This window comes from Pleurodeles waltl, chromosome 10 (genome assembly GCF_031143425.1).
Source record: "Pleurodeles waltl isolate 20211129_DDA chromosome 10, aPleWal1.hap1.20221129, whole genome shotgun sequence".
Classification (NCBI taxonomy): Eukaryota; Metazoa; Chordata; class Amphibia; order Caudata; family Salamandridae; genus Pleurodeles; species Pleurodeles waltl.
Window position 1 is genome coordinate 502,226,036 of NC_090449.1, and position 13,201 is coordinate 502,239,236.

General features: G+C 46.5%; 1 protein-coding gene across 3 annotated transcripts in view; it reads left to right on the top strand.

The window, feature by feature from the left end:
- SCAP (SREBF chaperone) overlaps positions 1 to 13,201 on the top strand; it is a 657,412-nt gene that overhangs the window by 602,169 nt on the left and 42,042 nt on the right. For all 3 annotated transcript variants that reach the window (XM_069210888.1, XM_069210889.1, XM_069210887.1), the window contains 2 exons: positions 5,246 to 5,326; positions 5,937 to 6,143. In XM_069210888.1, the coding sequence (XP_069066989.1) occupies positions 5,246 to 5,326; positions 5,937 to 6,143 (288 nt within the window). The remainder of the gene's footprint in view (positions 1 to 5,245; positions 5,327 to 5,936; positions 6,144 to 13,201) is intronic.

The following is a 13,201-nucleotide window of genomic DNA, read 5'->3' on the forward strand; positions in this document are numbered from 1 at the left end:
TGCCAGTCAGCGCAGATCTGCAGAGAGCTTACCCCCAGTCACTCTTTGACTCACCTTTTTCTACTTCTTTTGACGTTTTTTCTGAGACTCCTAGTGTGGCAGGGATGTCCATAAGGAAGGCTGGAGTCAAGCCCTGCAGGGCCTGTCACTGGCAAATGTCGGTGACGGACTCACACCTTGTCTGCCCCTGGTGTCCTGAGCATGACCACAATGCTAAAACCTGCATTGAATATCATGCCATGCTCCCCAAGAGCTTGAGGGAGCGATCCTTCAATCTCCTTGCAGCTCGACGTGCAGCTTTGCAAAAGTCTCAATCAAGGTTGAGAGGAAGGTCCTGAGATCAGTCACGGAGGCATCAATCTTGGTCAAAGTCATCCCACTCCAGTAAGTCCCACAAGAAGAAGAGTAAGAAGTCAACAAGGTCTTCAACTTCACCCTGTCTGTAAGTCATCAGACGAGGGAGCATCATCACGCTAGGCCTGGCTCGACGGTTGAGCCTGGGCCATTGCCGCACCTCCCCAAGTTTTCCTGAGCCAGACCTGCCCCCATCAAGCTCAGTGAACTTTGAGACCATGCACCTCATATTTGGACTGTGAGCTGGACAATTGCCCAACTCCATCTCCGCACCCCAGAGGACCCTACCTTTCTCATACAACACCTTCCCTGGAGAGCTTGGTAGCCCTAGCCTCCACGTCCCATGTAAGTCCTGGCACATTTCTGTACCACCCCACCAGATAGGGAATCTAGGGGCTGGACACATTTGGCAAGAAAATGTTTTCTTCCGCCAGCCTGGCACTGCGGTCCATGAACACCGCTTGCCTTTTGGGCCGTTACTCCCATGCACTTTGGGATTCAGTTGTGCAGGTGCTGCCCATGATCTCAGAGGAGGCCTGGGCATTAATGTCCCAAGCTATAGCAGACGGGAGAGATGCAGCAAAGTTCACAGTCCGATGTAGGCTGCCATCACCAAATCACTAGGCAGAGCAGTGTCTTCATCAGTGGCCTTAGGCACCACACCTAGCTGAGGCGACTGGCTTTTCAGTGGATGGCCAAGCTGTGCTTATGGTCATGCCCTTTGATTTCTCCATCTCTTCAGAGACAAGGCAGACTCGCTGCTGGAGCGCTTCAAGGACAACAGAGCTAGGGCCAGGTCCTTGGCCCTTTCCATGTTGCCCCCCTTCACCAGTCCACCTTTAGCTCCTTTTGTGACTATCAAAGAGACTTCCAGCTGCATCTTTACCAGCCCAACCACCACGACACACAAGCTCTCCAACGTCTGCGTGGCCAAGGACGCGGTGTCCTCAGACCCTGGTGGGTTGGCCAGCCAGAGGGCATGAGTACCATATTTGCACTAGCCCGATGATTGGCTGTTGAAGACAGGCTTACCCCAGGCAGCTGTCTTCCAAATCCAGAATACAACAGAGCTCCTGCACTCACTGGTGTTCACTATTAATGTGTCAAAGTCATACCCGACTCCCTCTCAGAGGCTCACTTCTATTGGAGCTGTTCTGGACACGGTGCAGTTTCTGGCTCACCTTCCTGAACGGTGAGTCCAAGATATTCAAGCTATGATACTGATGTTTCAGCCTCTATCCTGGGTTTCAGTGAGACTAACTCTGAGGCTTCTGGGCCTGATGGCTTCCTGTATTCTGCTTCTGGCACAGGCCCCCAGGCATAAACGATCTTTTAGTGGAACCTGACGTTCGAGTGGGAAAGCATCATAGGAATCTCTCCAACATGGTCCAGATCTCGGTGGGAACTGTAAAAGTTCTGCATTGGTGATTAACAAACCACAATTGGGTCTGCGGCAGACCGCTCTCCCTTCTCTAACCAGATCTTACAGTGGTGACAGATGTGTCACTCCTTGGAGGGTGTGGCCATATGGGAAAGGTGGAGATCAGAGGCCTCTGGTCTCTGGCAGAATCTGGACTCCAAATCAGCCTACTGGAGCTCCGGGAGATCCAACTTGCATTGAAAGCCTTTCCACCCTCCATCAAGGGAAGGCTAGTGCAGGTTTTCATGGACAACACCATGTGGTACTGTAACAAGCAGAGCAGGATGGGGTTGTGGACCCTTTATCATGAAGTACTGCGCCCTTCGAAATTACTGGAACGTCAGGGCATATCCCTGGTAGTTCAACACCTGGCGGGCTCTCTGAACACCACAGCAGACAAACTCAGCCGACAGTGCTTAGTGGATCATGAATGGCATCTCCATCCGAAGTTGGTGCAAAGTATCTTTCAGCAGCAGTAAGAGCCTTAGTTAGATCTGATTGCCACTGCCGAGAACGCACAATGTCTGCTGTTTTGCATGCTGGAGTTTCTAAAGCGGCTCACGCTCAGAGATTCTTTTAATCTTGAGTGGCACTCTGGCCTTCTGTATGCCTTTCTTCCCATACCACTCCAGCCCAGAGTTCTCAAGAAGATCAGAAATGACCGGGCCCATCTTTGTGGCTCCTGACTAGGCTCTGAGAGTTTGGTATCCCGAGCTGTTGGGCAAGACCATCGGTCCTCTCAGGCTGCTGTTTCTGAGGATCTGTCGCAGCAGCAGAGGAGGGTTCTCCACCTGAGCATGGCAACGCTTTAGTCTCCATGCATGGAGAGTGAGTGGCAACAGGTGACTGCTTTCGAACTTCCACCCAAATTCTGCATTGTTTTAAGCAAGACACCCCTCCACCAAGATTGTGCACCTCCTGCTGGGGCAAGTTTGTTGCATGGTTTGCAAAAAAACAGGTTGACCCCCTTTCTGCTCCTCTTTCTCAGGTCCTTCTATCTATTCTTTCTCTTGCCTAGCAGGACTGTGCTTTGGGTACCTTAAAGGACTATCTGCCATCTCAGCCTTTCTGCATTTTTCAGTTCAGCCATCCCTTTTCAAATCCCCTGTTGTGAATAGGTTTTTGAAAGGTTTTCAACACATTTCCACTTTCACCCTTCATCATGCCTCAGTGGGACGTCAATCTAGTATTCACTTTTCTGATGTCCGCTCCCTTTTAGACACTGCACAACTTTCCTCTCAGGCTCATTACCATCAAGACGACCTTCCTAATGGCAGTAACATTTGCCCGGAGGGTCAGTGAGCGCCAGGCTTTGTCATCTAAGCCTCCGTACCTAAACATCTTCCTAGACAAGCTGGTTCTTTGCACTAGAGAGTCCTTCCTGCTGAAAGTAGTCACTTCCTTTTTATATAGGCTAGTCCATCACACTGCCTACCTTTTATTCTCCACGCATCACTCGGAGGAAGAGAAATGAATCCACCAACTGGATCCAAAAAGAGCGTTGTTGTTCTGCCTTGATCATACGAAAGAGTCCTGGGTGGACGACCAACTCATCGTGGGGTATGTCGAAGTGAAGAAGGGGAAGGCCGTTCAGAAACAGACCATCTCCTGGTGAATCATGCTCCTCATTACAGTCTGCTAAACACTGGCCAAGAAGCAATCCTCTGAGGATTTGTGTGCTCATTCCACTAGAGCTAAGGCTGCAACCACTGTGTCAGCATGCACAGTCCCAGTCCTGGACATCGTGTGGGTTTCTCTGCACACATTCACCAAGCACTACTGCCTGGTTAATCAGGTCCGTTGGGATGGGCATTTTGCTTGTTCAGTCTTGCACGACTCAGTTTCACAGATGCACCACCTGGGAGCTATTGCTTGGGTATCTATTCTAAGGTGAGGAATCTGCGGCTAGAAGGCTTTCTTCGGTGACGCCTTATATGGTAGAGATTCTATCTAGCTGCAGATTCCTTACTGTCCTACCCATCCTCCCAACTCTGCAGATTTCTAGTGCCAGGGTTTTTCCCCTTTTAGGGCCCTAGTTTTCCACACCAGAGGTCAGTGTTGTTCGTGGCTCCGTGCTCCTGGTGTAGAAAGTCTGCGCGCTTGGGTGGCACCTATATAGGCATTGTGCATGTTAATTCCAGCACAGACAACGCCACGCGGAGCCGAGCTATGGCACTTTCCGGAGCACAGGAGTACTGCTCGCAAAAAAAATCCAAATTAAGTATGATGCCTAGGGATAATTCCAAGATAAGGAATCTGCAGTTAGGTAGTGTCTACCAAATAAGGCAGTACCGAAGGTGAAGGTAAGTAACTTGTTCATTACTTCCCTAGGGGTCGTTTCTTCCTGGCACGTGTGATTGGGGGACTAAGGTGGTTACTAAGAAGTGACTCAGAATTGGGCTTCAGCCTTCGGGGGGTGGGGGGGAGTTTGCAACCAAGTGCTGAAAACATGCTAGAGGAGGCAAGGAGGCAAACACACCTTTACTGTGGTGCCTAGCAGCTTGGGTGGTGGCACGGAGTCCCATGTGAGCTAGGACAGGTTCAGTGGAACAAATCAGTCTTTCCAAGGATTGGAAAACTCTGTAATGATCTGAGCAGGTATACCTAAGTCACTGGTGATGTATGAAGAGTGACAATGAAATTGCGGAGAATGAGCATTTGCTTCAGGAGTTTTCTTCTTTAGCCATCTGACTTGTAGTGAGAGATGGATAAACTAGCATTCCACCAAAGCTTGATGCGTCATCAGGAAATGTCTTTGGGTGCTTTAGGTTCTTAAATTTCTCCAGTTTCTCAATCAACATAATTTTTCAGGGCCTCATATGAGTCTTCTTGTTGTGCACCAAGTCTCAGCTTCATAAGGTGATTCATGTCCTTTAGGAGGACACCCTCCTGTTTGTTTGTCCTCAACAAGCCATTTCTGTAAAAGTGTACATTATTTTCTGTTCGCAGAAAAAGAAATGCTGGCTATTTTGAGGTTTGCCTTGGCCGAGTTACTTTGTGCCAAAAATAAGAACAAGATATTAACTCTCAAATATATCCTTCCTTCCCCACAAAAAACAACCTACGATATTGCATCACACAGCTGTTTTCTACATTGTGTTCCGTGGACCAATGATACGTGTTAATAATGCTGCCAAAACCTCCTTTCCTCTCTTACTACTTTTGACCTCCATGTTTTCTTGATCTGCCTTCTCTGCATCCTCCATTCTCATCTTTCTCAACAGTATTCTATTTATGCTTCATCTTTTCTCCCTCTTTCTTTCTTGTGCACCATTTATTTTCCCCACTGTTTGCTACATGCCTTCTTTCCACTTTCAGTGCCTATGGTCCACTAATGTCAATCATTGCCCTCCCCTTCCTTGTCATCACCTGCTACCTTTCTTGCTATTCATTCTCCCTCATTCTGCACCCAGACCTGCATTACATTCTCTTAGTATATAGCCTCTGATGATGCCCTGTTTTGTATCTCAGGTGTATCGCCTCGAAGACTCCTGCTGTCTGTTTACACTGCAAGGTCACTCGGGAGGAATCACTGCTGTTTACATAGATCAGGTAAGAGCATTGTTGGGATCTCACCACCAATTGAAGTTATCCTTAGAAAATCCTCCCTGGCCTCGGTCTTGGTCTTGGGTTCCTTTCAGTTGCTTACCACATGCTTTACTCAGTGTTGAAACATAAGCCTACATTCTCAACAATCTTTAAGAGCTGTTCTTCATGTCTGATGAATGACCTCGCCTTCCCCATGTGCACATAGAGCTGAAGGACTACGACCACTCTGGTTGTGGACAGTGACCTCCCAAGATTTTATTGTAATGTTATATGCATGGACACTGCTAAAACACTTTTCCAGGAACCGCACCCCATTATTGGTGGAGGTTTACATTCTCTGTGTTGGGTACTGGCAACGGGGGAGATCTTTGTTGATTTTGTGAAGGCCAGATGGTTTTCCTGCTTGCACTGCTTAATCATAGTCAGTTGCATGTTTCTGTGCTGCTCATTTTTGGGGGCCTCTATGTAGTCTCTCATGGAACCAGTCTTATTGTTCATAACCTTATTCTGGATGCCAATCAACACCACACATATTCCTTCCTGCCTCTCAGGCTCTCGTAGCATAGATAGCTTTACTTGCCTAATGCCTCTGTTCTTCCTTTCATTACTGCAGACTATGGTCCTTGCGAGTGGCGGACAGGATGGCGCCATCTGCCTGTGGGATGTTTTGACAGGCAGCAGGGTTAGCCACATGTACGGACATCGGGGAGACGTCACTTCTCTCATCTGCACTGCCTCTTATGTAATCAGCAGTGGGTTGGATGATATAATCAGTATCTGGGATCGCAGCAGTGGGATCAAACTCTATTCAATTCAGCAAGTAAGTTTTAACTGTATAATTGTTACGCAGGGAGCTCTCTATTCATAATGCATCCCTTTGTAGGTGAATAAAGTCACAAAACTTGTTTTAGGTGTCAATCCTACAAGGATCCTCCACAGTATAATGAGCGCTGGCTAAAACAGAAGAATAAGATAAACTATGCAAAATGATAAACAAGACTCAGATTATATATATACACAAAGAAGATACTTGTGAAGCCTGTCGGGTGTTTCGATCGAGAAAGACATTAAGAGACCGAAGAGCGAGAAGACTGCAAATGGCGTTGGCGCCGACAGGACAAAGGCATTTGGAGGAGGAAGAAGAAACCTTCTCCATCCAGGAGTCGGACTCGGACGAGCTTGATCCCGAAGAAACGCCTAAAACCGTGAGTAAGACGTCGAAACATAAAACTCACGAGAAGACCACAAAAGCCCAGGGGACGCCACCGCCAACAGGCCATGGCTTAACCCGAAAAATAGGTGACCGATCATCGGCACCGAAAAAGGGCACGCTTGTGTCGAAGTCATCCGACTCTGGTCGAGATACCGGCACACAGCAATCTCGAGCCCGAGACAGCGGCACACAGCAATCTCGAGCCCGAGACAGCGGCACCGAAATGGGTCGGCACCGAGATACCACGACGCCGAAAATAAAGAAAGTGTCGTCGGAGCCGAAAAAAGCTACCGAAAAGGTTTCCATTCCAAAACATCCAGCCTCAGAACCAAAATCAGGTTCCTACACAGAGGAACAGGGATTGTCCTCCCAAATGCAAGGAAATAAGTTCGGACAAGAACTAGACTCAATGGAGCCAGACTACACTCAAAGGAGGCTCCACATTCAAAAGGACACAGGGAAGATAAGCACTCTTCCCCCAATTAAAATGAAAAGAAGACTTGCCTTTCAAGAAAAGGACAAGCAGCCACAGGCAAAGGTGGCAAGACAGACAACTCCGCCACCATCTCCACCACCATCAATGCACACATCACCGGTAGTCACTCCACCACTGATGCAATCCCCAACTCATACTGCAATGAGTCAGGATGATCCCGACGCATGGGACCTTTATGATGCGCCAGTATCGGATAACAGCCCAGACTGTTATCCAGCGAGACCGTCGCCACCTGAGGACAGTGCATCCTATACGCAGGTGGTCTCAAGAGCAGCGGCTTTTCATAATGTCACCTTGCATGCAGAACCGATTGAGGATGACTTTTTGTTTAATACACTATCCTCCACTCATAGCCAATACCAGAGCTTACCTATTCTACCTGGAATGCTAAAACACTCCAAACAGGTGTTTCAGGAGCCTGTAAAGGGCAGGACCATAACTCCAAGGGTGGAGAAAAAGTACAAGCCACCGCCTACAGACCCTGTGTATATCACGCAGCAATTAACACCAGACTCTGTGGTAGTAGGGGCAGCTCGCAAGAGAGCAAACTCTCACACCTCGGGAGACGCACCGCCTCCAGACAAGGAGAGTCGCAAATTCGACGCTGCAGGGAAAAGGGTTGCAGCACAAGCAGCAAACCAATGGCGCATTGCCAACTCACAAGCACTTCTGGCAAGATATGATAGGGCTCATTGGGACGAAATGCAGCATTTCATAGAACACTTACCCAAAGAGTTCCAGAAAAGGGCACAACAAGTGGTGGAGGAAGGACAAAGTATCTCAAATAATCAGATACGGTCAGCAATGGATGCAGCAGATACAGCTGCAAGGACAGTAAATACTGCAGTAACAATAAGGAGACACGCATGGTTGCGTACGTCAGGATTCAAGCCGGAAATACAATAAGCCGTGCTAAATATGCCTTTTAATGGAGAGCAGTTGTTTGGGCCGCAGGTGGACACTGCTATCGAAAAACGTAAAAAAGACACTGATACGGCCAAAGCCATGGGCGCACTCTACTCCCCACAGAGCAGAGGCACATTTCGCAAAACACAGTTTAGAGGGGGGTTTCGAGGACAAGCTACAGAACCCACAACCTCACAAACAAGGCCCACTTATCAAAGTCAATATCAGCGGGGAAGTTTTCGGGGGCAATATAGAGGGGGACAATTCCAAAAGAATAGAGGGAAGTTCCAAAGTCCCAAAACTCCTCAAAACAAACAGTGATTTCCAGGTCACAAATCCCCAACACATAACACCGGTGTGGGGGAGACTAAGCAATTTTTACAATTATTTGGAGGAGATAACAACAGACACTTGGGTACTGGCAATTATCCAGCATGGTTATTGCATAGAATTTCTCAGATTCCCTCCAAACGTTCCACGAAAACACACAATATGTCAAAACAACACATGGATCTTCAAGGACTAGAGGTCCAGGCATTGCTACAAAAAGGAGCAATATAATTAGTACCAATTCAACAGAGAGGAACAGGAGTTTACTTTCTTGTCCTTTTTGGGTATGAGAAAGTACAAACACTGAGACCTATATTAGATCTCAGAACATTAACTACCTACATCAAATCAGACCACTTTCACATGGTGACATTACAAGACGTAATCCCACTGCTCAAACAACAAGACTACATGACAACACTAGACCTAAAGGATGCATATTTCCATATACCAATACATCCTTCACACAGAAAGTACCTAAGATTTGTATTCCAAGGGGTACATTACCAATTCAAGGTGTTGCCATTCGGAATAACGACTGCGCCAAGAGTTTTTACAAAATGCCTGGCAGTAGTAGCTGCGCATATCAGAAGGCAGCAAATACATGTGTTCCCGTACCTAGACGATTGGTTAATCAAAACCAACACACTACAACGGTGTTCACAACACACAAAGCACGTCATAGAATCCCTACACAAACTAGGTTTCTCAATCAACTACACAAAGTCACACCTTCAGCCGTGTCAGACACAGCAATACTTAGGAGCAACAATCGACACAGCAAGAGCGATTGCCACTCCAAGTCCACAAAGAGTACAAGCATTTCACAATGTAATACAGGTCATGTATCCAAACCAAAGAATACAAGTCAAAATAGTAATGAAACTCCTAGGCATGATGTCCTCATGCATAGCCATTGTCCCAAACGCAATATTGCACATGCGGCCCTTACAACAGTGCCTAGCATCACAATGGTCACAAGCACAGGGTCAACTTCTAGATCTAGTGTTGATAGACCGCCAAACATACACCTCGCTTCAATGGTGGAACAATATAAATTTAAACCAAGGGCGGCCGTTTCAAGACCCAGTGCCTCAATACGTAATAACTACAGATGCCTCCATGATAGGGTGGGGAGCACACCTCAATCAACACAGCATTCAAGGACAATGGGACTCTCTGCAAAAACAGTTTCACATAAATCACTTAGAACTATTGGCAGTATTTCTGGCGTTAAAAGCATTTCAACCAATAATAAGCCACAAACACATTCTTGTCAACACAGACAACATGACAACGATGTATTACCTAAACAAACAGGGAGGAACACACTCAACACATTTGTGTCTCCTGACACAGAAAATATGGCATTGGGCGATACACAACCACATTCGCCTAATAGCACAGTTCATTCCAGGGATTCAGAATCAGTTACCAGACAATCTCTCTCGGGATCACCAACAAATCCACGAATGGGAGATTCACCCCCAAGTACTACACACTTACTTCCAAAATTGGGGAAAACCACAAATAGACCTGTTTGCAACAAAAGAAAACGCAAAATGCCGAAACTTCGCATCCAGGTACCCACAAGATCAGTCTCTGGGCAATGCGTTATGGATGAGTTGGTCAGGGATATTTGCATACGCTTTTCCCCCTCTCTCACTCCTTCCATATCTAGTAAACAAGTTGAGTCAAAACAAACTCAAACTCATACTCATAGCACCAACTTGGGAAAGACAACCTTGGTACACAACACTACTAGACCTCTCAGTAGTGCCTCATATCAAACTACCAAACAGACCAGATCTGTTAACTCAACACAATCAACAGATCAGACACTCCAATCCAGCATCGCTGAATCTAGCAATTTGGCTCCTGAAGTCTTAGAGTTCGGACACTTAGACCTTACACACGAATGTATGGAAGTCATAAAACAAGCTAGAAAACCAACCACTAGACATTGCTATGCAAATAAGTGGAAAAGGTTTGTTTATTATTGCCATAATAATCAAATTCAACCCTTACACGCATCTGCTAAAGACATCGTAAGCTACTTGCTACATTTGCAAAAGTCAAAACTAGCTTTTTCATCCATTAAGATACATCTTACCGCAATTTCAGCTTACCTGCAAATTACCCACTCAACTTCACTATTTAGGATACCAGTCATAAAAGCCTTTATGGAAGGCCTAAAAAGAATTATACCACCAAGAACACCACTAGTTCCTTCATGGAACCTCAACATTGTCTTAACACGACTCATGGGGCCACCTTTTGAGCCCACGCACTCATGTGAAATGCAATATTTAACATGGAAAGTTGCATTTCTAATTGCCATCACATCTCTAAGAAGAGTCAGTGAAATCCAAGCATTTACCATACAAGAACCATTTATTCAAATACACAAGCATAAAGTAGTTCCACGGACAAATCAATTTTTTTTACCAAAAGTCATATCACCGTTCCACTTGATTCAAACAGTAGAACTACCAGTGTTCTTCCCACAACCAGATTCTGTAGCTGAGAGAGCACTACATACATTAGACATCAAAAGAGCGTTAATGTACTACATTGACAGAACCAAACAAATTCGGAAAACAAAACAATTATTTGTTGCTTTCCAAAAACCTCATTCAGGAAATCCAATTTCCAAACAAGGCATTGCTAGATGGATAGTTAAAGGCATTCAAACCTGTTATCTCAAAGCAAAGAGACAACTGCCTATTACACCAAAGGCACACTCAACTATAAAGAAGGGTGCTACTATGGCCTTTCTAGGAAACATTCCAATGATTGAAATATGTCAAGCAGCCACATGGTCTACGCCTCATACGTTTACCAAGCACTATTGCGTGGATGTGTTAACAGCACAACAAGCCACAGTAGGTCAAGCAGTACTACGAACTTTGTTTCAAACAACTTCAACTCCTACATGCTAAACCACCGCTTTTGGGGAGATAACTGCTTACTAGTCTATGCAAAGCATGTGTATCTGCAGCTACACATGCCATCGAACAGAAAATGTCACTTACCCAGTGTACATGTGTTCGTGGCATGAGAAGCTGCAGATTCACATGCGCCCACCCGCCTCCCCCGGAGCCTGTAGCCGTTTCGAAGTTGATCATGAACATTTATAAATTTGTAAATATATCACTTTAAACTACATTATGTACATACATATTTACTCCATTGCATGGGCACTATTACTATAATACACAACTCCTACCTCACCCTCTGCAGGGGGAAAACAATCTAAGATGGAGTCGACGCCCATGCGCAATGGAGCCGAAAGGGGAGGAGTCCCTCGATCTCGTGACTCGAAAAGACTTCTTCGAAGAAAAACAACTTGTAACACTCCGAGCCCAACAGTAGATGTCGGGATGTGCAAAGCATGTGAATCTGCAGCGTCTCATGCCACGAACAGATGTACACTGGGTAAGTGACATTTTCCATATATATATATATATATATATATATATATATATATATATATGTTCGATGGCATGTGTAGCTGCAGATACACATGCTGTGCACATCCCGCCATCTAGTGTTGGGCTCGGAGTGTTACAAGTTGTTTTTCTTCGAAGAAGTCTTTTCGAGTCACGAGACCGAGTGACTCCTCCAATTTCGGCTCCATTGCGCATGGGCGTCGACTCCATCTTAGATTGTTTTTTTTCCACCATCGGGTTCGGACGTGTACCTTTTCGCTCCGTGTTTTGGGTCGGAAAGTTAGTTAGAATCTCGGAAAAATCGTCGGTATTGTTTGCGTTCGGTATCGAGTTAGTTACAACAGATCAACACCGACTTTGGAAGAGCTCCGGTAGCCCTTTGGGGTTTTTTCGATCCCCCGTCGGGGCCTAGTCGGCCCGGCCACGTGGCTCTTCAAGGCTGATGGAACGGACCCCATTCCGCTTCTGCCCAAAATGCCATAACAAGTATCCATATACAGATCAGCATCTGGTCTGTAACTTGTGTTTGTCGCCGGAACACAAGGAAGGTACTTGTGAAGCCTGTTGAGCGTTTCGGTCCAGGAAGACACTAAGAGACCGAAGAGCAAGGAGACTGCAAATGGCGTTGGTGCCGACAGGACAAGAGCGTTTCGAAGAGGAGGAAGAAACATTCTCCATCCATGAATCGGACTCGGATGAGATCGATCCCAAAGAAACGCCGAAAACTGTGAGTAAGACGTCGAAACACAAAACTCACGAAAAGACCACTAAAGCCCAGGGGACGCCACCGCCAACAGGCCATGGCTTAACCCGAAAAATAGGTGACGATCATCGGCACTGAAAAAGGGCACGCTGGGGGCGAAGTCATCCGACTCCGGTCGAGATACCGCCACACAGCAATCTCGGGCTCGAGATAGTGGCTCCGAGCAGGTTCGGCACCGAGATAGCGGAACCGAAATGGGTCGGCACCGAGAGACCAAGACGCCGAAAGTAAAGAAGGTTTCGTCGGAACCGAAAAAAGCAGCCGACAAGGTTTCGATACCGAAACATCCGGCCTCGGAACCGAAAACAAGTTCCTACACTGAGGAACAAGGACTGTCCACACAAATGAAGACACATAGATTTGGACAAGAATTGGAAACAGTAGAGCCAGACTATACACAGAGAAGGCTCCATATCCAAAAAGAAACAGGGAAAATCAGTACTCTCCCTCCAATTAAAATGAAACGCAAACTTGCCTTTCAGGAAAAAGACATCCAGCCACAGGCAAAGGTGGCTAAACAAGTAACCCCGCCACCATCTCCACAATGCTCTCCGCAACCATCACCGGTAGCCACTCCACCAATGATACAATCACCAACTCATACAGGAATGAGTCAAGATGACCCTGACGCATGGGACCTTTATGACGCACCAGTGTCAGATAATAGTCCTGAATGTTATCCAGCTAGACCGTCGCCACCAGAGGATTGTACAGCCTA